The sequence below is a fragment of the Rhododendron vialii genome, chromosome 12a (genome assembly GCF_030253575.1).
Source record: "Rhododendron vialii isolate Sample 1 chromosome 12a, ASM3025357v1".
NCBI lineage: Eukaryota > Viridiplantae > Streptophyta > Magnoliopsida > Ericales > Ericaceae > Rhododendron > Rhododendron vialii.
The window spans coordinates 31,869,344-31,895,692 of record NC_080568.1 but is presented as its reverse complement, the minus strand read 5'-3'; the positions used below and the strand labels follow the sequence as shown (position 1 = coordinate 31,895,692).

Here is a 26,349-nt window from a genome sequence, read left to right as displayed (position 1 = left end):
AACTAACAACTTTCCTATCTCGTGGGCTGTCTACTAGATCTCTCTCTCTGTCTCTCTCTCTCTCTCTCTCTCTCTCTCTCTCTCTCCAGTAGGGCTGTAAACGAGCCGAGTCGGGCTTGAGCTTGGCTCGTTTACTAAACGAGCCAAAAATTCAATCTCAAGCTTGGCTTGAGCCTTGACGAGCCGAGCTGAGTCATTTACTAAACAAACATCTTTAATTGAGCCAAGCCACCCTTATCGAGCTGAGCTTTTGTCCAACGAACGAGCCAAACGAGCTAAAAACTCGAGCTCAAGCTCGACTCGTTTATTAAACAAGCCAAGCCATGCTCGCTAGCTGCTCGGTTCGTTTACGGCCCTACCCTCCAGACACATGTGTTACGCATATACATATCACACAAAACTTCTTATAAAGGCGCCCTTACCGTATTACGGCAAGGACATCCATTTCCCGACCAATTTGTGATGATCTGAGCCGCTCAATGTGTTCAGAACGTGATTTTAAGGATACCCGCGAGAAATCAACAAAAAAAAAGACCGGAAAGGGCTTGATCCGAGCAGTTTTTGTTTGTATTTTATCGAACGGTTCAAATAAAACTGCTCAAATCAAGCTCTTCCCGGTCTTTTTTTTTGCTGATTTCTCGCGAGTACCCTTAAAATCACGTTCTAAACACATTGAGCGGCTCGGATCATCGAAATTTGGTCGGGAAAGGAGAGAAAAGGGGAAGCCCTTACCGTAATACGGTAAGGGCGCCCTTATAAGAAGTGGACTGATACATTTACCGTAATACGGTAAGGGCGCCCTTATAAGAAGTGGACTGATACATATCATACTCATTATTGCCAAGATCTTAGAGCCCTCATCTGGCCTTGTGACTGAAGACACAAGCATATGGAAGTTTCTCTGCAATCAATGGGCTGAAATTATTTTTTGTATCACAATAGTGACAGTACCTGAACCAGTTTAAGATACCATTCAATTCGAGGGGCTGGCCACTTCTTAAAAGATCCTTTTTGTACGTAAAATACACACTTGCGCATGAAGGTTGTTTAGCAGTTTTTCAGTCGATATTGAATACTAGGCATAAAGAGTGATGTTTTAAATAGCACTTTCGAATCGGTCTTTTCTTGAATCATAGATTGCGAGATTTTCATTTGCCAAATGCAAAAGTACGAAAGACGACATCAAATTTCGCAATTATACAACATGTATAGAAGTTTCCATCTCCAACTTTGGTTAAAAGGAAAACTCTGTTTACTGTTCTACACACGTATTCGTGTGCTACGCATTTTTCTTCTTTTGCAAAATTGCACTAAGAGTTATAAGTAGCAATTTGCAGTTCTATTAATATTAACTGCATTTGCTTTGTTTAAAAAAAATACTCAAAAAAAAAAACCTAGAATGGAAAGTATAAAAGGCTAAACAACCGTAGTAATATTAATAACATGTCATATGCTGTACTATGTTAAAAAGAACCATCTAAGTCCTAGTCCTATGAACAATCTTTCCAACCAAGGATTGCCAATAACCAATCTCATCTGGTTGGATTATTATTCCCCTTGCCCTTTCATCGTCATCATCTGCAAAAAAATCCGAAATAAGGAAAAAGAGAGGGAAGAACGAAATAAAAAAGCTAAAACACAACTTTCTATTTCGTACTCTCCGTCTCTCTCCTTTCTTTTCTCTCTTAAACCGTGTAGTGCTGTTGAATGGTCTCGATGTCAAGACCCTTGAGCTTCACCACTGATTCTACATGTCCTTTGAGGGTGTGGAGCTCCCTTAGCCTGAAAATAAAATAAAAAAACAAGAAACACAAAATATCAGACAAGAAATTCCCCAAATCAATTAGAGAAAATAACTAGTTGGGTTTTGTTTTCTTTTCGTATTTTCGTTCTCTGAAAAACACAGCAAAACTTTTTCTCTTTCAAAAAACTGTTCTTGGGATGAATTTCTGAAAACAATCGGTTCTCAATAAACATAGGGAAACATAGGGAAAACATATCAATCAGATACGTCCATCGCATTACGAAAAGAACCTATTCCAAACCCAAGAAAAAAAAAAATGACTGATGAAAATACATAGAAAGCAAAACAATACAGAACAGAATCAACTCTTCAAACCATATAATTACCTCGCAACTTCAGCACGTCTCTTGGCCTGTTCCGCAATTTCTGACAACTCCCGGTAGCTGTTCTTCTCATTGAAGATCTCTGGGTCATTTGGCGGCTGGAGGCCATGCAATGTACGTTGTGCCAAAGCCCATTGGGCCTCCCTCTCTCCCCGTCCATAATCCGTTTTGGTTGTGAAAGCAGTCTGGATAATTCAATGGAAACATGACCAAAATGTAAATTTAAATTTGCAATGGAATAGAGGAAATAAAATCTGCATATACAAACTTTTCTTACCTTATTCTGCAGTAGAGTATCCCAGGCCCTGCCACTCAATGCATATCGAATGAAGAACTTGAAAAAATCCAGAGGCACGTAGAAAATTATACTGTAGAGCCAAATGACACCAGCCCATCCCCAACCAATGCCACGGATATTTGCAAAGCCCCAATTGCAATATACGGCAATCAGTGTAGCCACCTTAATTAATTAAGCACAATTGATTAAACTTTTTGCAGCAAACTAAATTCCAGTGGAAGAGAGATAAAGATATCGATACTCAAACTGAGGGTCCATTTCTTTCATTTGCTTATTGCTTAAAAGTGAGCATTAAGCAAATGAGCTTTGTTTGGTAGCTGCCTCCAGAATAAGAAATATATGCAAGCAAATTGTAGTGAAAGTAGTTTGCTTATTCTTGGTTTTATGCATTGCTTGGTCATAAGAAATGAGCAAATAAGAAATTTGAACCAACCAGGTTATGAAACTCACCAGCTGTGCGAGTATGAATGCGGAAACAAGGAGAAGGCCGGGGCGTTCAAAATAGGAGCAGCCGCGGGACCTCGTCACAAAGATAAGTGCCTGACTAACAATGCTTACTTGAAGGTAAAGTGCTGAAGTAAGCTCCCTAGGGTCGTGCCTAATTGATCTTACATGAAACAAGTCCTGCCCAAGTAAGCTCAGTAAGTACAAGTACAATTTAAACTAAAATGACAATCTGAGCAATGAAAAGGAAGAAAAGATAGCATGTATAAGTTTAAATGACTGGTCTTGAGGTGTTATGAGAACACGAGTCCAAATCCGCCTAAGGAGTGTTACATTTGGAATGGACCATAATCGGAAAATGATTCTAGACGATTTACTCAATCTGCAATTACATTCCAAAGATAAGTAGGTATGTGATCCCTACCATTTTCACATGGTGATCGAAAATTTCTGGCTCAAACTATCGAAAGAAGGGGTTGAATTGTAATTAGTTACTTAAAACCGTGTTTATGGATAAGATTCATGAACTATTGCAAATATTTGAATCGGATTACCTCAGGATAATAACTGGGCATTTGATACCTAGTAATCAGATTCTCAATTCCACTCAAGATTACGTGCATCCAAACAAAGAAAAAATTGAGTGCTAAATGTCATATAATTTTCTTACCGAAAAGAAATTTGACTCCATAGCAGCCCAGAAGAAAATAACTGTCATGACAGCTAGGTAAGTGCCTAGAACAATGCCGGTGGCGAAGATCTCTCTAAGCTTCCATGAATCGGGCATTGGAGATGGCTTCACCTTGTCTTTTGCAATGGTCATGATGGTTCCATCATTGAGAATGGCAATGATAAGAACCATGAATGGCGAGAAGTCAAATTTCCAAATAAGAGCAATGAGCATGAAACCAAGAACTATACGGATGGTGATAGAAACGGCGTAGATAGTGTAATTCTTCATCCTCTGAAAAATGGCTCTGCTTGTCAAGACGGCGCTCACAATCACACTTAGTCCGGGCTCTGTTAGAACAATATCAGATGCACTCCGGGCTGCATCGGTTGCATCGGCCACTGCAATGCCAATGTCTGCCTTCTTTAAAGCTGGAGCATCATTCACACCATCTCCTGTCATCCCGCAGATGTGTTTCCTATCCTGTAGTTTCTTCACTATCTCATACTTGTGTTCTGCATTGTTCCCCAAATAATGTTAGTCTTCTTTGTGTGAAAATATTGCAAAAAAATCAAAAGCCATCCAAGTAAAAACCAGAAGGCATTACATTATTCTTCTTGCTACTTGGAGATGTGAAATGGTTAATTCTGCCACGCTTTTTTGATGTCAAAGTCTGGTTAAGTACAGTTTCTGACAAAAAATTCCAATAACTCCCTTTAATAATTGCTAGATGGTCTAACGAAATGCTTAATCATAAGTGGGGCTTGTTCCAACAACTCCCATTACAACCTCACAATATATAGGAGGATAGGGGTAGTGGATTCGGAAATTATCCCTGTTTGGCTATCTAAACTTCACATCCTCCTTCCCTTTTTCACTCTATTTATGTTCGATAACGCAAGTTCCTTTTAACAAGTCAAAACTCAAACTTTGGTAGGATTTCCCTTTTTCCCCTCTCTTTTGAATTGGAGTAACCAAGGAATGAAATTACCAACTCAAGGGCGAAAGGAAAGATGGGAGGATCCTGTCCACTTACCAGGGAAGACACCAGCAAAGCCATCAGCCATCTCAATCAGCTCTTCAACAGGGAGATTAGCTGTGGTCTCATCCCTGGTCTGGCCAAGGAGGGTGGAAGAGGGATACATGTTGGTCCCCATGCCTAGTCTGCGACCAGTCTCCTTTGCAATAGCTAGCTGGTCACCTGTGATCATCTTAACGTTGACACCAAGTTTGAGTGCATGTCTAATGGTCTCTGCACTGTCATGCCTTGGCGGATCGAAAAGAGGCAATAGACCCACAAACACCCATGGCCCTCCTGCACTCTCCTTGGTCTTCTCCGGTACAGTCTGAAAACAGGAGAAGAAGGAAAAAAAACCTTAAGTTAGGTGATTTTGGTCACAAATAACAGACCAGTAGATGCAACAGTGAAGAAAACCATAACAGAACTCTTAATCGAAATGTTAGGGGGAGGAGATGCAATTATTAACATGGAATGCTGTGGTAAGGAAAGCAACTGATTCCTATAAAGCTTAATTGATTGCAGTATTTTAGTTTGGTTTGGGATAAGCCACACTGAAAAGTAGATACAAACTGACCTGTTGAGCAACTGCAAGGGAGCGAAGACCACGATCAGCAAACTTATCAATGGTGTCATGAGCTTTCCTCTTGATATCGGTACTAACTTGACATAGCTCGATAATCTGGCGCAGATAGACAGTATACCAATAAACTGAAACTTGGTTAACTATAAATTAAACTTTGTAAGTATATATTCTGCTTAAGGACACAATACCTGTTCAGGTGCACCTTTGCTAACGCGGTGCCAATTTCCATTGGAATCAATGTATGTAATGGCAGTGCGCTTGTCCACTGGGTTGAAGGGAAGGAAATGCACCTCAGTGATTCCTGCTCTAGCCTGAAATGAATGAGAAGTAGAACAATAAAAGAGCATGTTTAATTATTCTTCTTGCAACGTTATTAAGTCGGCATAATCAACGATAACTGTACTTGTTGACTTAAATGGATATCAGAACTACTCTGAAAGAGTGTACATGAATTTGAATGCAAGGGGAAAACCCATAACCTTTACATCGGAAAACTGGTGGTAATCCTTGACAGCATTAAACCTAACTTCAACAGCCCGATAGCCTAAAGAGGTGAGGTTAAGCCTCCACATAGTTGCTATTTGAGCTACTACTCTAGTAAAGCCTATTTGCTCAGCAATTATTGAACTTCACCGCAACACACATACAAGTACATCTACTCGTTGAAATTACCTCCTTGGGATCAGCGAGCGTTCCAATGATACAAGCATCGATAGCATCCTGATTCTCCACCCTAGAAGCCCTTGCCCCAAGTAGAACTGCAGTTTTCTTGTCCACATCCTTTGTAAATACCTGCATATGGATTGACTTATTACTTGCAAGGCCATTATAAATGGAGTTCAAGTATCAAATAGACATTTTAAGAACTTTGCTCTATTATTTTGTTTCTTTGGCTGGAGACTTTCACGTCCAAAACTTCATCATACATCAACGGTTATGTATATGGCACCAAAATTTAAGAAAATTACTGACCTCAATTTGGGTTTCGTCGACTGTAAGCTTGTTTAGGGTGAGAGTCCCAGTCTTGTCACTGCAAAGGACGTCCATCCCAGCCATTTCTTCAATAGCTGTCATCCTCTTGGTGATGGCACCTTGCTGTGATAAACGGTGGGAGCCAATAGCCATCGTAACTGACAGCACTGTTGGCATGGCAATTGGGATGCCTCCAATTAGAAGAACCAATAGATTATTAATCCCATCCCTGTACTTACGGTGCTGAATTGGGTACATCACAATTAGCTCTATTAAGATCCCCACGGCGATGGAGCATATGCAGAAGTTACCAATGGCTGTCAATACCTGTTCACACCATCACCATCCAGTCAAGTTACGAAGGCATCTAGTACAAAAATATAAGGCCAAATCGTTTTGTTTTACTTGATTTTGTGTGGACAAATTGATACCGGAACCTTTGGCCAGTACTTTTTTGATTTTTCCAAGTAATGCAATTCTAGTTCATTGTTATTTGAATTAGTGATGTAATTCAACTTGGGAGTTTCAGTAAACACACAATACTTAATTACTTTCCTACCCAGGTTCATTCTTTAGTTAGACTAGTTACGAAGCTTCCTTCTAATCTTTGAGTTAGCAAAGTACCTTTTGGAAGTGTCCAACTTGGTTGGTGCTGTCGACAAGGTGAGCTGCTTTGCCAAAGAAGGTGTGCACTCCAGTGGCAATGACAATGGCCTCGATCTCACCTTGTTTGCAGGTCGACCCTGAGAATACTTCCTGAGATGGGTGCTTGGTTACTGGCAAGGACTCCCCAGTAAGGGCAGATTGATCTATTTTCAGGGGATCACCTTCCAAGAGACGAGCATCAGCTGGGATAATGTCTCCCAGCTTAATGCTGACAATATCACCTGGTACCAGTATAGAAGCTTCCTGCTCCGTCCACCTTCCATCTCGCAAGACCTAACCATTCAACACAAAGACATGACTAATGTCATCACTCATCAATCATCTATCTGGTACTTCACCAATCATATGAGACAGTTCATTTTGGGCATCAAAAATGCTACTCACACAATAACCCACACACAACACCAAACACAACCTCTCACATGCATGTGGGCTCCACACACACTACTATGTGTGGGCCCCACATGTATGTGAAAGGTTGTGTGAGTTTTTGTATGAGTAGCATTGTTGTTTTGGCATAGTGTGTAATTACGTAGAACAGCTTTTGTACCTTTGTTTTTGGAGCAAGACCGGCCATTAGTGCGGCTGCGGCATTGCCTGCATTATTCTCTTCAATAAAGCTTATGGTTGAGTTAATGAAAAGCAATGCTATGATACCGATAAAATCTTGCCAATCCGGGGGCTCTCCCTGCATTTATTTACAGATGAAAATTAGAGAGAGAGAGAGAGAGAGAGAGAGAGAGAGAGAGAGAGAGTTACCCCTCCGTTTGCTAAAGCGATGGCCATGATGGCAGCAAGCTCCATCACCCATGACAAAGGGTTCCACATGAAGCCCAAGAATTTCAGAAATTTACTTTCCTGTTACATTATGGTTTAAAAAAAACATAAGCTATTTTCATGACTACTGGCAATGAAGAAGCAGAGTAGGAGTAAATCGATATAGGAAAAGTTTGCCTTTTTCTCCTCAAGCTTATTTGGGCCAAAGATTTGGAGCCTCTGCTGCCCTTCCTCGCTTGTCAAGCCCTCTCTTGTACATTTCAACTGTTCAAACACTTCTTCTACTGGTATGCGCTCCTGTGCATGCATGATATGATTCAATACACTTCATCACCATGATATGTAAGGAGACATGTCTTTTATTGACGGAAAGCGCACTTAAGTAAAACCATTCTTCGACCTAAACGCATGCATAGCTTCATTGCAGATCGTTTCAGGACATCTCAAACTGCACGGTATAGATATATTGAAGTATGATTTAAGAGTAAATTTTAAAACTTTCACACACTTCAGTCACTCTTTCCAAACACTTATCGAACCTTGGACACTTCAGCCACATTTCACAAACACTTCGACCACAGTTCTGATCAGACCCCTTCATCCCCGCAGTAGATCTCTTATCTCTTCATAAAGAATGCCCGCATTCTTCAGAATGTAACTTACACTCCTCAAACAGTCCTTAGTGATGACCAACAGAAGGTAAACTATGCAATGGGCAATGCTTAACACATATAGCGATAAGCTTAGCAAAAAAAAAAAACACATATAGTGATAAAACTTTGACGAGAACATACTGATATTCGTTCATCTTAATTTATCTTCCACACAAGTAAACTTACACATGCATATTGCACTCATGTTATAATAAAAGTAAAGAAAACCTAGATGAAGCAATGGAAAAGCAGAGTTATCAGTGGGGAAAGCACCACCAACGAAATCAAACTCTGGCCATACGGTTCTATTAATATAGTAATAAACTATGCAGGAAACATATATAAAATTTCTGACACCATCAATCCAAAATGAACCAAAAACATAATAAAAAACAAGAAATATCAAACAAAAGTCCTGAAAACAATCTCAGATTTTATGGAGCGTGAAGTTGTTCAACTAGTCATGCAGATCCAACTTTTGGTCTTCTACAAAAATATTTTTTAACTGCACAACTTGTAACCATCGTTATAGATCCACATCAGTAAGTCCATATGATGTTCTTGTGTTATTTGTTAGTACTAGTATTTGTTCTTTCAATTCCTTTATTTTCTACATTCATATCTCCTGTGTTTTCTATAATCTGATCCCACCAACCGCAACCTTAGATCACATAGTCATTAGTCATGGACTCATGTTCACACCGTAACTCAGAGACCCTCTTCACATGTATTTCGCGCAAGCTTTCACTTGTAGGAATGGTGATCTTAGATCTGTCAATTTTTCCATGACAATGAAACAGCGCCAGCTATCATGTCCAAAGTATCCCCTAGATCTTGTATCGGTTGTATACTTGTATTGTTTTCGTCCTTTGAACTTCAGGAAACTTTTCTTCGTCATTCACAAAAAAGATCTTGTATCAGGTCCTGTCAATTCCTAAATACTCCATCCGTTCCTTAAATAAATATCCAGCTCGCAACCCGAGGCTTTAAAAAAGATGAATTTTTTCGTTAAAAAATTCTAACTTTTTCCACACCTTGGAAGAACTCCTGGTATCTATTAATTTGTGAATTTTTTAACAAAAAGAAAGCATCTTTTAGAGGCCTAGGATTTGCAGTTCAAATATTTATTTAGGTCCGGATGGAATATAATTACTCCATTCGTCCTATAATATTTGTCCGGTCCGCAAAACAGAAACGTAAAAATAATACAATTTTTGTAAGAAAAGTTGAAAAAAATTTAATAATTTACTAGATCTTAACGAGTTCTTTTAACTTATGAAAAAAATTTGAATTTTTTCTTGAAAGAAATACATTATTTTATAGTCTTTGTTTTGCGGACCGGACAAATATTATGGGACGGATGAAGTAAGTAATACACAAACGTCTACGTGTTCATCTTTTCGTATGTATACATTGAAAACAGAGTGATTTATGGACGAAAATCTATCATGTCGAGAACTGAAACAGAAGAAGATTGAAGATTAAACAGAGAAACTATAATCGAAAACGTCCTTACGAGATCGACGTTCTCATTCTTGATTTCTTCCAAGCTGATACTTTTGTCCGCCATTATTTCCTCTCTCACCGCACTCTAGCCCCTTCTCTCTCTACACACACACATACATTATATATACTACTCTCTCTGACTCTCTGGCTTCCTTGCGTAGAGAGATATCCCGTGACGGCGATTTCTCTCTCTCTCTCTCTTATCTCTTGTAATTCGTTCCCATTGCACATTCTTCTTGGTGTTAAATGGATTCCTATTTGAGGTGAAGCTTCTTTTTAGAGGCCGCGTCTTTCCTTTATAACCAACTTCTACTTCCTTTGCATTTATGGTATCTATATCTCTTCTCTCTCTCTCTGTCTCTCTGTCTCTCTCTCTATCTCTAACTAAAAGGCTCCAACGAACGAACGAACGAACGGGCGGGAGTATAGTTGTGGATCCGCAGCCCAGGTCATGCGGGGGAAATATTATTGGGTGGTTAGCAATTTTTTTTTTTTTGTTTTCCCAGAGGAGTCCACTCTAGTATACGAAGGCTCCGTTCCGGAAAGAAAAATAAGTAGTTATTTCTTAAGAAGATAATTTCAAGCCCAAAAATCACGTGCTTACGTAAATTATATTTTCCTATCAACATGGATCTTGTTTGATAGATCTCATTGAGATCTTTAATACGGTGCAAAAAAAATTAAAAAATTATTTTTCATTTACATTATTTTTTAGTTTGAAAATATAAAATAAGTACTTATTTTTTAAGAAGGTGTTCTGAAACGGGGCCGAAGAATCCCCGAGACGCAAGATCCTCTGTGTCGAAATTTTTGTGAATCCATGGACCAGGCGATTTTCAATCGCAGAATCGTATTTTGAGACGCCGGTCCTACAGCTGGAAAACCATTTGTAATTACACGGATACACCAAGATTTCGGTACAGAGAACCTCTTGAAAAAAGAAAAAAAAAAAACGTCCGTGCTAGCGGGATGCCCGTTCCTAAATGCACGAAATTTTATTGTATTCTCAATTTAGATAAACTTCCTGTTCTACTCCACTGCTTTACTCACACAAAGCGTTGGTTACAAAACTAAGACGTTTTCTTATAAGCTATTTGATCATAAAAGACGACCTTCAAATAGAGATATATTTCGACGATCAAAAAATAAAAAAATAAAAAAATAGAGATACATTTCCTAAATAATGAGAAGGGAGATGGTGTAATTTATTAGAAGGATATGTTATGCATAAAAGTTGATCGAACAACTGGAGAGTTGCTGTTGTTTGCGTGGCTAGACATTTTACGATTTTTTTTTATAACACTATTATAATATTATAGATGTTTACAATATTTTTAATATTGTCTGCACGAATTCATTCATGCAAAATCACAGTATACGATAATACACTTAAATTTATGAGTAAGTAGATCTTGTAATTCAACAAAACACAGTGAACTAGGCCCAATAAGTTTTCAACTAAAATAAATATGGTGTTCTGTTTTTTAAAAAAATTAACACCTTTTTTTTTTTTGTATGGTTAAAATTCTATAGCCTCCTTAGCCCGTTGCAAGGTGTGGTGTTGAAAAGCGTTGGAGCACTACCTGTCAGTCTCCAAGACCATTGAAATAATTACGCGTCATGCGGATGACAACGAAAATAGTTTGGCCTTGATTCGCTAAGGGAAATACGTCCTTATTTTTTGAATTAAAGGTTATGTATTGTGAGAGAATAACCTGTCTCATAAAGCAAGAAAAAAAATATTTAAAAATTAATAATCTTAGCGAAACGGAGCCGAATTGTGGCAATTACACGTGAACCGTCAATATTACCCGTCGGTCGGATTTGGTAGCGTTACATTTTTGTTTTTGGCTTGCTTTTATTAACCATGCAAACACACTATGACGTGGAGTTAGTAATCTTGGATCCGTGCTGCGGATCAAAAATAAAAAATCTTGGTTGGTTGCGGATCCGTGTTCATCCAAATCACAATCTCCTCATCTACAATTTTCTATTTTTTGATTGGTTGGAATTACGACTCCAAATGAGTCCAATCGGATTATTAACAGAAATTGAGGAGAGCTAGCTTGAAATTCAAAGTACTCGAAATTAAACTAAATTTGTGAAAGTTGATTGATTTTCACATTCCCTTTTTAGTCACTCATACTAATTTTTTTGCTTTTATCTACTTGAATTTACTATCTTGCATTTTATTCAAGGGAAATGATATTGGGAACTCCAAAAATTAATGTTGACACTCCAAAATCAATGTAATTCTAAAGCCATTTTCTTTTGTTTTTGGAGTGCTTGCATCAATTTTTGGAGTGTCAATATCATTTCCCTTTATTCAATATAGTACTTTTTTCACACATTAAAGGACAATATTTGTGTAAAAATTATTTTCCAGCTAAAAATAGTTTGTTTGTTTATTTTTTATTTTTTAAAAATTTAGGTGCCCACTCAACTCGTTATATCAAAAGTGCCTAAAAGAATCCTCACTGAGAAGTTTTTGAGTTTCGAATTGTTTGCAAACAACTTGATTCATTCACAGTAATAATACGAGCATAAATCAATTATAGGTTATTGAACATGACTATCGTTGCCGATTGAAAAATGAAAATGGGTCGGGGCTTGGAATGGCCTGCACAAGGAACCCAAAACCTATAATTGCTTAATTATGGATCAAAACTCATTGAGTTAATTTTGTCTCACTTGTGCTTTTTCCCACTTCGAGTTAACATCTTGGGCCTCGTTTAGTTGCATGAAAATGATGAGAAAATTAATTTATTGTAATTTTTTATGTGTTCAGTTATTAGGAAGGTTGTAAAACGCACAGCTTCAACTTTCACGTTCTTGCAAAATATTTTTTGTTAAAATAAATGAATTCTGAGTACACCGATGCCACCAAATTGTATTTTCAATCAATAAAGAACTATATGGGATGAATAGAGCCATAGAGGTCGTTTGACTTGTAAATTACTACTAGTGTGTGTGGAGCCCATACACTTGTATGTGTGGATGTGCATTTGGGTGTGTAAAATGGGTGTGGTCCTAGAACTACTCATTTACAATTGAAAAAGGAAAAGAAAGAGGGGAAAAGGTGATGAATGAGGACATGTACTCCTGACAAGAGGAGTCGTCAGATGTACAACATATCCGTGTTGTGGAGCTGGGGTACTATACACTGGTGTGTCAGTATTCTGTTGGGTATTTTCGAGCCGTCAGATTGTGCATTAGAAAAAATTAAGTACATTATCATATACCGAAAGGGTGTTTGGATGATATATGGAGAACGTATTTTGCAACAGGAGTGGTGCTTGGGAGGGATCCGGGGGTGCTGTAGTGCACCCCGTCTAGAGCATGTGCACACAGCTATCGATCTCATCAATCAACTGTACATATTAAAAATTAATTATAATCGGTAATAAATGATTCTTACCTGTAACGCTCCGCTATTTTCTATAAATAAACTCCAAAATACATTGTATTTTCAAATGCTTCTAGGCCCCTATTTTCTCCATAAATAAATTACATCATCAAAATAAACTTAAGCCGCCTTCTAAATAATCTTCTAGATGCTTCAAAATTATCAACTCTTCCAAGACATCTCCAAATTAATCCTTAAATGCTCCGATTCAATTTTGACTAATCTGGCTCCACACCTGAAAAAGAAATTATCTGGAAAGTATATGATACAACAGAATAACAAAGCTCATAAGTAGAATCAAGAAACGATAATCTACCAAATCGAAGCAACAACCACAAGGAACCTTATACCATGTTCTCCTCAGTACATGACTTGTGATCCTCCACCAACTCCTTCCTCATCGGGTCATCCTCGATCCATTTTGGCTATTGGATAGGCTATTGGTGCATGAGTTCACTCGATCCAATCCATGTACGAAACAATTCCATAGTACTCAATCAACAACATCATATTCAATACCAATTATTCCACTTTTCAACAATATTCCACAGGATTGAACGAAATTCATGAGATAATCAAAAGGAGTATAAAGGTGAAAGTGAAGAAAAATTTTCGGAAGTAGGAAGCATATCGTATACTCCCCGAATTACCTCAAATATGACCGGCCACATCGTCTACGAATCAATGCCTTAAAATATTTTTCCGCATTCATCAATAGCCCGCCAACTTTTTCCCTCTTCTCTTTCTCCCCATATATTTTCTCTTTCCTTTCTCTATTGTGTGTGGCGTGTGGAATGGAGGGGAGGGGACTTTCCTATTTATACTAGTGGAAGAACAATCTAAATCTTATCTAGAAATCTTAACCATATCCTATATAATCCTAACAATATCCTATATAATCTAATAATATCTAACAAAATCTATATAGTATCTAATAAAATCTAATCTAGTCCAATCTTATCCATTCATATCTTAATAAAATCCAATCTAATCTTATCCTAGATTTTTAGGATTATGAAGTAGGGTTAGAAGTAGGGCTAGGGTTTCCTAGAAAGTCTAGGTTTAGATATATAAATTAACAAAATCAATTATAATTACAAAAAAAAATACTTCAATAAAATATTTAATTTTATTCAAAAAAATGTTGGCCCGAATTTCGGGTCATTACATACCAGTCATAATTAAAAATTATATCTCAACCATTTATTGTCAAGATTGACGCCAGTGTACGCCATACAGAGTGGCCTTGCAAGACCTTGCATTACAGGATTTCCCAATCCATTTGGGAGATATATGAAGAAAACGAATTATGGATTAATTTTTTACTATATTGTCATTGGTTATTTATTAGTATGATATATAATGTGTATGAATAATATTTTAAGCAATTTTCTTAAAGTTATATTGTGAAATTGTTTTCTTCTTTGTTAATTGAAAGTCTCCAGCTATGTTTTAATTTTTTTGGTAATTCAGAAGAAATTAAAATAAAGTAAAATAACGAAGCGAGGATGAGAATAACGTAAACATGAGGGTGTTTTGGGTATTATTTGAATTTGGGAGAGTAATATGTCTTTATGAGAATTCATAGAATGAGTTTTGCAAGAGTTTTCCAAACATAAAAAACATACAGATGCGAAAAATAAAAAGTCGAAAAATAGGCTGCCAAACAACCTCCGGAAAATGTTTGTAGGGGAGTCGAGGAGGGAACTATTAGGGCGGGCCAGTTTTTTCTGTTGGGCTAGTTAGTATACAATATTGGTGAAATATGTGGGCTATTTTTCATGGTCTTTGAAACACTAGTTGGGCCTTTATTAGGGTTGAAGGCCTCATACAGCCATCTGTGCCTCTCTCTCTCTCTCTCTCTCTCTCTCTCTCTCTCTCTCGCGCTCGGAAATCGAACAGGTACCCGCTCTCTCCCTCCCTCTCTCTCTCGGGCGCCGGCACTGCTATCGGGTAAGCACTCTCTCTCTCTCTCTCCAAATGAATCGATAGCCGTTTTTGTCTGCTGAAACAGTTCCCCTGTTCTCTCCTTAGTTACGTCTACGTCTATAGGTATAGTTAGTATTTTATTTTTACCGGCTTTTGAGCTCGTTTTAGTCATATATTGAACTTTTTCTGAGGTTGTCTTATCCAATTACACAATATTCCTCAAATCAAATACCTGTGTGTTGCTCTTAACAACGAAGCTCAATAATAACAAGCTTTACTTTTACCTTCTGTTTATCAAAGAACAAACAGTTAATTTGGTGATTCTTTATTTTGTAATTGAGGCTTAGTGAATCATGGCCGAGGGGGAACCGAAGCCGTTGAATTATATACCGGAGGTGATATTGAAGAAGAGGAAAAGCAATGAGCAGTGGGCAATTAGAAGGAAGCTGCAGTTGGAGCAGAAGACTAGGAAAAGCAAGGGGGATAATTTCGTCATCAAGAAGCCTGAGCAGTTCATCAGGGACTTTCGAGACAGGGTAATCGCCTCGATATTTTCCTCCCTAGTTTTTGTTAACTCTGGATTGTAGTTTTTGCCTGTGTTCATGCTTAGAGGTATTCGTCATAATCTTCAGGATTACTCGATTTTTGGAGGTATAAGGGGGCCGCTATTTTGTGGTATGTGAGATCAATCACTTTGTGCATATATTGTTGAAGATTAGGTCGGTCTCTAATCCTTCCCTGCCTATTGCCTAGTCGATGGGGGATTACATGGATCATGTCATTGTTGTTGTGGTATGCTTAGATGCATTCCTCGGTTTAAGTTGGAGGTAATGATGCCGTTTATGTAGATGTGGATTTCTAAGCAATGGATTTTATGGAAAGGAAGAGAAATGCTATAAAATTTATCCTTCTATTGTTTAGTTGCTAGTGGTAGGAGAGAAGAAAGAAGAAAATGTAGAGAAGGAGAAATAATAGATTTTTCTCCTACTTTCTTAGCTTCTCCCTCTTGAACATTTCCGTTACTTTATCTTCCTTTCACAACTTCCAAACAGATCCATAGTTATTGGTGGCTTGTGAAATTACAGTGGAGATGAATTAGAGCTAAAAGAGATGTACTTTATCATGCCATCTGTATAAATATAGCTCTTAACATTACGATTGCAAATCGGTAATTAAATAGTCATGTCAAATCCCTCAAATAAAGCTCACAAACTCAATGTCAAAATCTGTATGTAAATTGCCCAACTTTATTCAGGTTATGCTCGGTGAAATAACAATGTCAAATCCGTTCATTTGAAGTCCACATTTGTCCTGACTAAAACTTGATCCATATTTGGTCAACAAAGTAAAAATTCTTCTCCTTGATGTTTTTACCTTGTTTTGCCAGCCCCAGTTGTGTGAAAGTTTCTTCAGTTTGTGTTTGGTCTTAGCCTCTTAGGAGTTGATTCTTTAAGGTGATTTTGGTGAAATCTATATGTGTTGTTTTCGAAAGTTGACCTTGCCATGTGATGGAAACAAATAATTTGGTTATTCAAGCCTTTTGGGCAGAATAAAATTTTTTCCTATAGAAAACATGAACATGTGGAGAATGGATGGTGGAGTTTGCCTTGATCTAACTCCTAGCATGCTTAAATTATGAAGGACTGCAACTGTGGAAATAGGGTATGACTATCAACTTTTCCTCTTTTGTTGTACAAGGAGATTCAGGACTATACCATTAAAACATATGTACTTAGGAAAAAACGTTCCAAGTCGTAGATTTACCTATTTATATGTCAGTTTGTATTTAACTACTCCAGGAAAAAGATATAATGAATTACTTATCTTTCTTCTGGGTGTCATCTGTTTTTACATTCTGCTTCTTAACCACTGGTCCTCTTAAACTGAAGCCAGTTAGAGATCCATATGATACCTTTTCCCCTCAAATCTTTGATCTATGTCAGCTCCAATTCAGTCCATGAAAAACCATCTTGTGACAGGAGTTGGACCTCATCCAAATGAAGCAAAGGGGAAAACAGAAAAGGCGAGGTTCTGTAACACCAGAATCCAAGTTGCTTTTCATCATTCGCATTGGAGGGTAAGTTATTAATTCAATTGTTTGTATAGCATCCGCTACATTGTACGTTGGGTTTTCCCTTGATGTCCACCTAAAACATAAACAATCCCCCTTATCCATTCTTGTATCCACCGAATCGTTCCAGGAAAACTGACATGCATCCAAAGACAAGGAAGATTTTATACTCTCTGAGACTAAGGAGAATCTTCAATGGTGTCTTTGTGAAGGCGAATGAAAGGATGATGGAAATTCTTCAATTGGTGGAGCCTTTTGTTACGTACGGGTATGAAGACAATTCCTTATTGCTATTATTTGCTAGAATAACATCTGCTAGATGTTTACCGAAGGCAAGGGATCATTAATACATGATTATATAATATATATTCATATTGTTAAGTAATTCTACTCTACTCGCTGATGATGATGGCATGATCCAAATGGTAACAATTACACTGGTTGTTTTTAACCATGGGCAGCTTTCACTTCACCCCCTTGCTTTTGTTATGTGGAATCCATCTCGTGTGAAACAGTGCCAATGAATATTGAGCTTTCCTTGAGGGAGTATAAGCTTTTCCCAGTTCCCATGTACTCCATTCTTCTGTTTTTTGTACAAAAACTGAACAACAATAAAGTTCTTGGGACATGATTTCCTAGCCATCACACACACGAGTCTCTCCGCGTAGAGTCTTAAAGCAGTATCTCTGTTGAACTTTGAAGCCTCTTTCAAGTGTTTGACCATTGTGTCACTCGCGATACTTCTTCGGATTGTTTGAGGTGAAAATTGGTTATTTCTACCATAGTTCTGCCATCCATTCGTCATTACTCTTACCGTTTATAGTTGGGAGAAGTTCTGGAAGAAAATCCTTAACAAGTAGACAGAATATAATACTAAACCAATGGAGTATAGCTGGAATTGAGCAAAAGGAAAAAGATTACAGAAAAAACACCTGAAAAGCACTGGGGCATAGTCTTGTAGAAGATATATGTTAGTCACTCTAAGCATCTTTGCCTTCTCGTTGCTGGTAATATGATTGCATCGTTTTTCTGAGATTATAGATACCCCAATCTGAAGAATGTGAAGGATCTGATCTACAAGAAAGGTTTGGCGAAAATTGACAAGCAGAGAGTTCCTCTGACAGACAACAACATTGTTGAACAGGTGTGTCAAGAATCTCACTAAATCGTGTTTTGTGATTCGCTTACCAGTTGTTGCCAAATTTCTTAGGTTCTAACGAAACATTCTTCCTATGCTTGGCAGGCACTGGGGAATCATGGCATTTTATGCATAGAAGACATTGTGAACGAGGTCGCTACTGTCGGTCCTCATTTCAAAGAGGTTATCGGTTTGCTATGCCCCTTTACTCTCAACAAGCCAGACAACAAAGCATTGTTTGGGAAGAAAAAGCTTTACAAGGATGGGGGAGACACCGGAAATCGCCAAGACCAGATCAATGAGCTGATCAGCAAAATGAACTAGGGTTTGCTGCCCCCTTGATAGTTCAGTTGCCTTTTGTGTTTCTTATTGTTTCTGCTTTTGTTCTTCTGTCTTTCTTCTTCCCTTCAAGCGATCCGGAAAAAAATAGTGAAGTAGCATTTCTAAAGGGTCTTGTTCTTGTATAAGATACAGTATCAGATTCCATTGAAGTGTAGTTTGAGCTTTGACCTCAGATGACCTACGATGTCTTTTATTTCAATTTTGGTATGAGCAATTAAATTAGTAACTAAAATTGATTGTGATTAATTGCGGTTGAATGGGGTTAATTTTTTTTGAATTAAAAAAAATGATCTTAGACCGTGTTATAAATCTGTTGAATGAAACTAACGAATTAATTAGTAGTCCATTTTCCCCAAAAAAAAAAAATTCCCAAAACACTCTCCCCTGCCTTCTCTCTCTCTCTCTCTCTCTCTCTCTCTCTCTCTTATGGAGAACGGCGATGACTGGTTGGCCCCAGACAAGTTCCAACACATCCTCTTCTGCTTCTCCCTCACCATCATCTTCTCTCTCCTCGCCTCCAAAACCCGCTACCCTATCCTCCGCCGCCTCAGCATCTTTTTCGGATCCGTCGTCTCGCTCGCCGCCGGCGCCGCCAAAGAGGTCGCCGACGAGTTGGGATTCTTCAAGTCCGCCGGAGCCTCCTTCAAGGACGCCTTTGCTGATCTCGTCGGCATTGTTCTCGCTGTGCTCCTTCTTTCTCTCTCTAAATCACTCTCTCTCCGGATCAAACCGGATCAGTCGGGTAAAGTTCCAGGGCTCGAGATTGTCTGATTCGATGGATGCGGTCGAGCGTTTCGTCGTGGTCAGGTTAAGGTGCTTTTATTTGGTTACATTTTAAATAGGTTTCGAAAAGGAATTCTTTTATATATTTTAGCGAAGTTAAGTGAGATTTCATTTATGTTTGGATTCGGCTGATTTGTGATGTTTCTATTTGGTGAAAATTAGGGCCAACAACAAATCGAACATACGGAACATTTGATTGTTCAAACTTGGTTTGAAAGCGAGCTTTAAAAGCTTGGCTTGTCAACGAGATCGAGCTAATCCCGGATAGATTGAATTTTTTAAGCATGATAAGTTGAACTAAATGAGCGGTAGTTTTGTTCAAGCTTGATTTGTTTATGTCACAATTTGTTCTTAGACTAAATTTTAACGAGCGGATACGAGCTCAAATTCAAATAGTTTGGTTGGTTTATCAGACCTAGTGAAAATGAGCAAGATGATTTTTGGTTATACTCAGATGTGAATGTTCCTTACATCGTAGTAATTCAGAAGGTGTTTTCTATTTGCATCTGGCATGTGCAAATTATTGATGTCACTTCTTGATTGATGTTCCAATGAATATACGGAAAAACAAAAACAAACAGGGTTTGGAATGCTGCTCTTTTTTTCTCTGTCTGTTGTATACTTGTATGTGTTGTTTAAAAATGAACGGTTTTGATTACTCATGCGGGAACCCGAGGTGGGCCCCGCAACCCGGTCTGTACACAATCAGTACCCTTGCAATCAGTACCTATAGTATTTTCGGTTTAGAAATAAGTTTGGAGCTTTACGGTGATCTTCAAAGTAATAAATCCAAACGGATGAATTTAACTTCATTCGATGTTAACAAAATTGGGACTGCCAATGTTTTCATTTTTTTGAAAGGCGGACATGTTTTCAATGTTTCAATAAATACAAAAATGAAAGACTTTGACTTGAGGAACATAAAAACCATGGAAAAGACCCTGGAGATCTTTGAAGGGGACCGGTCGTCCATTGACTGTACGCCTATGGCTCCAATCTCGAGGGCCAAAATCCTTTGTACCCAAATCTTGTTGTAACCCTATCCCAGTGTGTTTTCAGCTGCTAGCTTACGTAAGAATTTCAAAATACAAGAATCTCAAAACATGATCCTATGGTTGGAACCACATGGAACGGGGTACACTATGATTTCACCATGGAGGACCTGATCCCGTGGGTCACTAGGCTCTGGATTCCGCTTTGGCTGGTAGCATGGTATGACTTCAGGGTGCCTTGAGGATATTATAGGTGATGTCAGATTTGTTCTTGACTTCTTGGTCATCGGTGCACTGTGCACCTGATGCTTTTTGGAGGTTGAGTCGTTGAGACCTGGTGAGGGGTAGTCATAGGGATGACAGGCTAAGGAATTAGAGATTTTTGATCAATTGAATGAGTGTCGAGCATGTCTTCTCTAGCATATCCTAGGAGAGACGTTATAAAGCTCATAACAATTAGGCTCAAGGTTTGGGTGGCATGTATTCTATTCGTTGCAGCATGGCCCAATTCCTAATTTGAAGGTGTATTAGTGTTCCGTGTGTTGGCTGACACATGGATCCAAGTACCATTGCATGACACATGGAAGAGCCAGATACATTTACCCATTGTTAGAAGGTTTAACAGCTTGAGATGGCTGGTATACGAAGTAAATATTAAGACACATTGTCGATGTCCTAGGGGCTACGATTGGTATGAGCTAAATAGAGTACCTGCAGGGTTCTCCTAGTTAGTCATCGTCAACTAGCATTCATCTCAGAAGTGTTTGACGTTAGGCTATTTTCCCTTCTGTTTTTAATATCATATTCGACAAACCGGTGCAATTTGATTATTTGAATGCCTTCCCACTTAGGTTGTATTTGGATTTTGGATTTACCAATTGTGTAAGGAAGAAAAAAATGAAGAGAAAAGTTAAAGTCTTATGGCTCATTAGATCGCATAACTTTTTCATTTCTTTTTCCTTTTCCTTTTCCCAAATCCTTGAGCGCCACCTTTCCTCAGCTCTGTTTTACTTGTGATTCTCTGTAAGTGCACTGTATGATCCCTAAGAGAAAATGCAGATGATTAAAAGGAAGAAAAGAACGGATCATCACCACCTCCCTTAAGAAAAGAATAGGGACGCATAATACCTGCAATATATCCTTATGAATTATGATCAAGAAGCTATGTTAGTACGGACAAGACATGTTATATGACAATGAAAAGGGAAACAGGAAACCTCAGTAGAAGGGAATTGTTGTTGAAGATGCTCCCAGCCCTTTACAACCCAATAAACATGAACACAATAGAACAGTTTCACTCAATTCGAAGTACGAAATCTCTTCTCTGAAGAAGGTTAATCACCCAGAGTCCCAGACATTATACATCACACTAGTTTTTCCCCTCCCCACATGCATGGTAACCTCTAGCTTGATCCATATGAATGATTAATTAGTGAACATGGCATGTTTTACTTTTTCACTATATCCACCCCCAACCACCTCCATTTTTGCCCATATGGACCTATGCATTGTAGGACAGGGAATCTGAGTTCTTTATTGCCTGACGTTATGGTGTTGTACTTGAAGGATCATCTTCTGAAGCTGTGTGCTGCTGAAGGTTTGTCATGTGCGTTGCCATCTTTCTCGGGCAGCTTCACTGCAGAATAAACACCTGCCCCAGCCAGTGTCCCAAGGATTGGAGCAGTGAGGTAGATCCATATGGCTTTAAAGTTGTTTGCAGCTATTGCTGGTCCCAGAGTTCTCACTGGATTCATCGAAGCTCCCGTGGTCTCCCTACATCATTTGTCAGAAAGGCAAATGCTCCAAGATTAAGGAATTACTCTCAAAGGTACACTTCAAAAGTGGTCAATGGCCATTTCAAATGGTCCTCAGATATTGAGTACAACCGATGGATTTGCAGTTCATTAAATCTGTTCCTGCATACGCTTAATTCTTTCTTGTTACAGCTGCTCCTGATAAATTATACTAAATTGTCGATTTAGTTTTCTGGAAATCTTGGGCACTCCTGAATGTGTTTGCTTTCTTGCCCCCTGGCCCCTACTAATATTCTTATCTTTCAAGCTTCATTTTGAACATGTGGTTGACCTTTAGATATGTTTTTACTTGCTGCACTAAATATTGTTTGACCTCAAAATTCATTCCTATTATCCATTTATCCTATATATTTATCATTCTTCAAATCATTTCGAAAAGTATGTCTTTCATGCAGGATGTGTTGATTGTTGAACATGAGATATTGAACTTTTCATTCTTGTGGTGTTGCATTGTCATTTTTCAGAATTTTGTGTTTGGGACCATAGAAGGGAGGACAAATTTAAGTAAAGAAAGAGGTCCAATATCATTTGGAGAGAGAGAGTCATGAAAGTAATACCCAGCGATGAGTATGTTAAGCATGACAGTAGCTCCGACTGCGATTCCCGCCAGCTCCCCCACCTGCAAATGTAGATGGAAGGGGAAAAAACACAGAATTAGGGATGGCAACGGGTCATTTGGTCCGGATTTGCAATTACCATACCCAAACTTGAAGTGTTTACTTGCATCCAAACCCGAGCGGATACCGGACGGGTGTGACTTTGAGTGTACCATAACCAAACGACAAAAGGTTTAACTTTTCCTGGAATGCACCGTACCCGTGGCATTGCATAATATTCATAATGAACAGATGAAGAAAGAAAAAAAATACTATATGCTATAACTCAAAAAGTTAACCTTGGGCACCTTTTTATCTATGTAGGCTTATATAAACTAAAATGAGGAGAGGAGAGGAAGCGAAACCAAAATAAAATAAAATTACACTGTCAGGTGCGTATAGATTCGTAGATTTATTTAGTGTTTGGTAATTAAGAAGCTCAACTGTACTATTTGGTCGGTTTCAAGTTTGGTTCGGGGTTGGGGTTACTACAGCTCGGGTTATTTTATACCAAATCCAAATTGAAACTGGTCGAGTATTTCGATTTCAAAACCAGAACCTCCCCACAGGTAGGAATTTCAGAAAACAGCCCGCATGGAGGTAGATCGATTCGGGTACTTATCAGGTTCGGGTGAAATTGCCGTCGCTACACAGGACACTACATAACGTTTCTCACTGCTGATATTACCCCAGAAGCCAATTGATTCCACAGAAGAACACAAAAGTTTTGGTAAAAAAACATCCTACCCAAACAAATATACTCTGTCTGACATTTTGAACTGTACTGCAGGAATCTATTATCAAATTATGGTTAACATATTGGAAAGCTTCCCCAAAAATGCTTAATCAAAAGCAATTTGAAATAGGTTAATTTCTTCACTTCGGTGAAGAATCCAGTAAGTATGGTATTTTATTCATTTGCTCCTTTCCCTATGTCACTTGACCTTGATCCCATTCAAGGATCTAATGTTAATTAAGATGGCTACTCAAATACTTTGGTCTAATCGAGGTAGACCACATCTAACTGGTGGAAGGCTTCCCACATCTCCCCCCTGAACTGCCTAAACAATAGATACTTGCATTTTTCTACTACTATTTCTGGTTATAACAGCTAAGTATTCATAGAAATCTTGGGTTGCAGTTTGCCAACTTCTACCATTGACTCTTGTCCCTGGTTCTAGCAAATTATTCATTGAATTAGGATACGAACTACTTGTTTAGACCCAGGTTAGGACTTAGGATCAGCTATTCCCCCTTGTGTATACCTTGTTTGTCCTAATCTTGTAGTGCTGATACATCGTTACAATATGAAAGTAATACAAACTTGTTTCCTAGCGCCTTCATGTGTTTACACATCGCCACAATGTAACATTACGATGAATGTCGTCTCTTGTGTTTTCTTGAATTTTAAATTGTGACAACTTATCAGTACTATACGCATGTAGGGTTCAGAATTTAAGGGTTAAAAAGTTTATGGTTTTGACTCCTTGTGATGGGCTATCCTAGAAGACATCTTTTAGAATAAGCTGAAAACTAGAATGATAGTTGGAGGGGTATTCTTACAGCTCTGGTATCTGTGGCCACTGCAGTGACAACGAACATGAGGTTGAAGCTGATGATGAACTCCAAAGCAAAGGCTTGGAGATTGCCACCTGAAGGAACGGTGACTCCACCCCCCATTATAGGGTGGAAAATCCCCTTGAGGGCAAATGCTGCACAAAGGGATGCCAACACTTGTGCTCCCATATAAACTGGTACCTGCCCAAATAATTGACTTGTAAAATGATCCCCAAAAGTTACGGCAAGGTCATAAAAGTAGTGTGGTCTCTGGGCAACGTTTGGGGAGAGTCGTGTTTGATAATCCTAGCCACTAGCTTCTCTGGTCAAGCCCAAGGAAGGAACCCGGGAAGCACGAGATCATACTATGATCTCCCTGTGGGGCTGAGATCATACTATGATGCAAGTCCCTCTTGAGTTATCCTTCTTATTTGGTTCCCCGGGAGGCACGAGTTTCTTTGCCCAAGGAAGGAACCCCTTCCAACCCTTTTTTCCTCGGCAGGATGGAAAAAAATAAGAATTCAGTTAAAAAGAAGCGTACTCAAGGGTTGAATTACATTTCTCCATGGGAAGTGCTTGAGGGCAGCGAAGGCAATGGTAATTGCTGGGTTGAGATGAGCTCCAGAGATGTGGCCGGTGGAGAGAATAACAATCATGACGGCGAGTCCAGTAGAGGCGGCGAGGCCGATTAGAGTTTCTGTGCCCTGTGTCTTTTGGTTCACAATGGCTGTGGCTGTCCCTGCAAATATGAGTATGAAGGTGCCTATGAACTCAGCTCCCACCTGGTTTTTGGCACCAACCCATTACAACAAACGCAGAATGTGAAAATGGGTTAGCCTTCATCTTTACCATATGCACATATGCAAATGATATGGAGCCATAAATTTTTCCAGAAAAGTCTCCAGAATGCGGTGTTGGCAGCACGGGCATTCGTTTTGAATGTGGGGCCTAAGTCCTACGCATGTTGAACGGTTCAAAATTTTGCTGGGCAAAAACTCTAAAGACATAGTGGGACACAAGATAGTGCATAGAAAATGAACTTCGTGCCTTAAATTCATCTTCATATGTATAACCATACTCGTGATAAATTTGGACCACTCAGTACTCTTTCATCCACTTCTCCAAAATGCAATAATGGCTTTGGAGATCTCTCTCTCTCTCGTACCTTTCTTGAAAGTGAAACAGGAGGGGGAGGCAATGCGCAGGAGACAGAGGGCAATGCGCAGGAGACGGTGGGTAAGGTGCCCTCTTCCACGGCCCAAGTTTCAACACTGAAGCACTTGCAGCTCTTGAGAAGAGATGGTGATCTCTTGTTGCCGGTATGACTACTCTCTGGCTTGAACCCGCCAAACAGTGCAGCCCCGCTTGTACCTGGTGTCATTGGTGTTGAAGGAGCTGATGCAACATCTTCAGACTCCATCACAACCAAAGGAAAAGCTTAAAACCAAAGACAATTTAAAGGTAACTGAAATACTCAGAGAAGCTTGAGCTCTCACTTCTAAGGACTGAGAGCTTCACATGTTAACATATAAATAGTTAGAAGAGTTGACTCCCAAGAGATCAAGAGAAAAAAGAAAAGAAAATAAGTTAGTGGAGGAAATTGAAATGTGGTGAAATAAAGTGACTTTTAGAGAAGTGGACGGTGGGAACTATCAACTATGGTATGCGGGATTCAAGAAAAAATCTTCGAATTTCAGACATGAGTCGTGGTTTTCCTGTCCCTTCCACTTGATTACATGCAAGTGTAAATAAATACTCATTATTACATGTATGTGTATGTGTGACAACGTACGTATATGTGTACGAAAATGGATATGTAAATAGACTAGTCTATACATTCGTCAATGCGTATTGCCCGTAACACTTGATAGCCATATGCAGGAGGCCTCACCGCACCTATGTAGAGGTCGAAGTTAAAGTCCCGATTCTTATTGCGAGCTCTAAAGAGTAACTTTAGTCCTATAACGAACGGATGTAGAACCCAAGTAGTATTAAGCTTGGAAC

General features: G+C 38.8%; 4 protein-coding genes and 1 long non-coding RNA gene across 7 annotated transcripts; 3 read left to right on the top strand and 2 right to left on the bottom strand.

The window, feature by feature from the left end:
• Positions 1 to 1,676: 1,676 nt before the first annotated feature.
• LOC131312087 (plasma membrane ATPase 4-like) lies at positions 1,677 to 10,033 on the bottom strand. Its single transcript, XM_058339818.1, has 15 exons — positions 9,728 to 10,033; positions 7,736 to 7,855; positions 7,541 to 7,639; positions 7,332 to 7,469; positions 6,740 to 7,054; positions 6,116 to 6,442; positions 5,816 to 5,935; positions 5,332 to 5,454; positions 5,135 to 5,239; positions 4,576 to 4,885; positions 3,540 to 4,054; positions 2,876 to 3,049; positions 2,405 to 2,587; positions 2,131 to 2,312; positions 1,677 to 1,782 (listed from the first exon to the last, which is right to left on the bottom strand). The coding sequence occupies exons 1-15, from the start codon at positions 9,779 to 9,781 to the stop codon at positions 1,686 to 1,688; spliced, it is 2,862 nt and encodes a 953-aa protein (XP_058195801.1). The 5' UTR covers positions 9,782 to 10,033; the 3' UTR covers positions 1,677 to 1,685.
• Positions 10,034 to 14,933: 4,900 nt separating this feature from the next.
• On the top strand, positions 14,934 to 18,835 carry LOC131312092 (large ribosomal subunit protein uL30z-like). Of its 3 annotated transcripts, none has more exons than XM_058339826.1 (6): positions 14,934 to 15,076; positions 15,394 to 15,588; positions 17,032 to 17,129; positions 17,254 to 17,391; positions 18,165 to 18,267; positions 18,367 to 18,835. In XM_058339826.1, exons 2-6 carry the CDS (start codon positions 15,406 to 15,408, stop codon positions 18,583 to 18,585), a joined length of 741 nt encoding a protein of 246 aa, XP_058195809.1. In that variant the 5' UTR covers positions 14,934 to 15,076; positions 15,394 to 15,405; the 3' UTR covers positions 18,586 to 18,835. The 3 variants fall into 3 exon arrangements, with proteins under 3 accessions (XP_058195809.1, XP_058195811.1, XP_058195810.1); XM_058339828.1 differs by having other exon boundaries at positions 14,964 to 15,025; XM_058339827.1 differs by having other exon boundaries at positions 14,965 to 15,076; positions 15,400 to 15,588.
• LOC131312094 (uncharacterized) lies at positions 18,797 to 21,456 on the top strand. The gene has a single exon (XM_058339829.1). The coding sequence runs from the start codon at positions 19,030 to 19,032 to the stop codon at positions 19,372 to 19,374; it is 345 nt and encodes a 114-aa protein (XP_058195812.1). The 5' UTR covers positions 18,797 to 19,029; the 3' UTR covers positions 19,375 to 21,456.
• A 154-nt stretch (positions 21,457 to 21,610) lies between these two features.
• On the bottom strand, positions 21,611 to 25,765 carry LOC131312090 (aquaporin NIP6-1). Its single transcript, XM_058339822.1, has 5 exons — positions 25,511 to 25,765; positions 24,903 to 25,127; positions 24,352 to 24,546; positions 22,750 to 22,811; positions 21,611 to 22,151 (listed from the first exon to the last, which is right to left on the bottom strand). The coding sequence occupies exons 1-5, from the start codon at positions 25,763 to 25,765 to the stop codon at positions 21,947 to 21,949; spliced, it is 942 nt and encodes a 313-aa protein (XP_058195805.1). The 3' UTR covers positions 21,611 to 21,946.
• On the top strand, positions 22,046 to 26,112 carry LOC131312095 (uncharacterized). Its single transcript, XR_009195696.1, has 2 exons — positions 22,046 to 22,206; positions 25,531 to 26,112. It is a non-coding gene; the product is annotated as an uncharacterized LOC131312095 (long non-coding RNA).
• Positions 26,113 to 26,349: the final 237 nt, after the last annotated feature.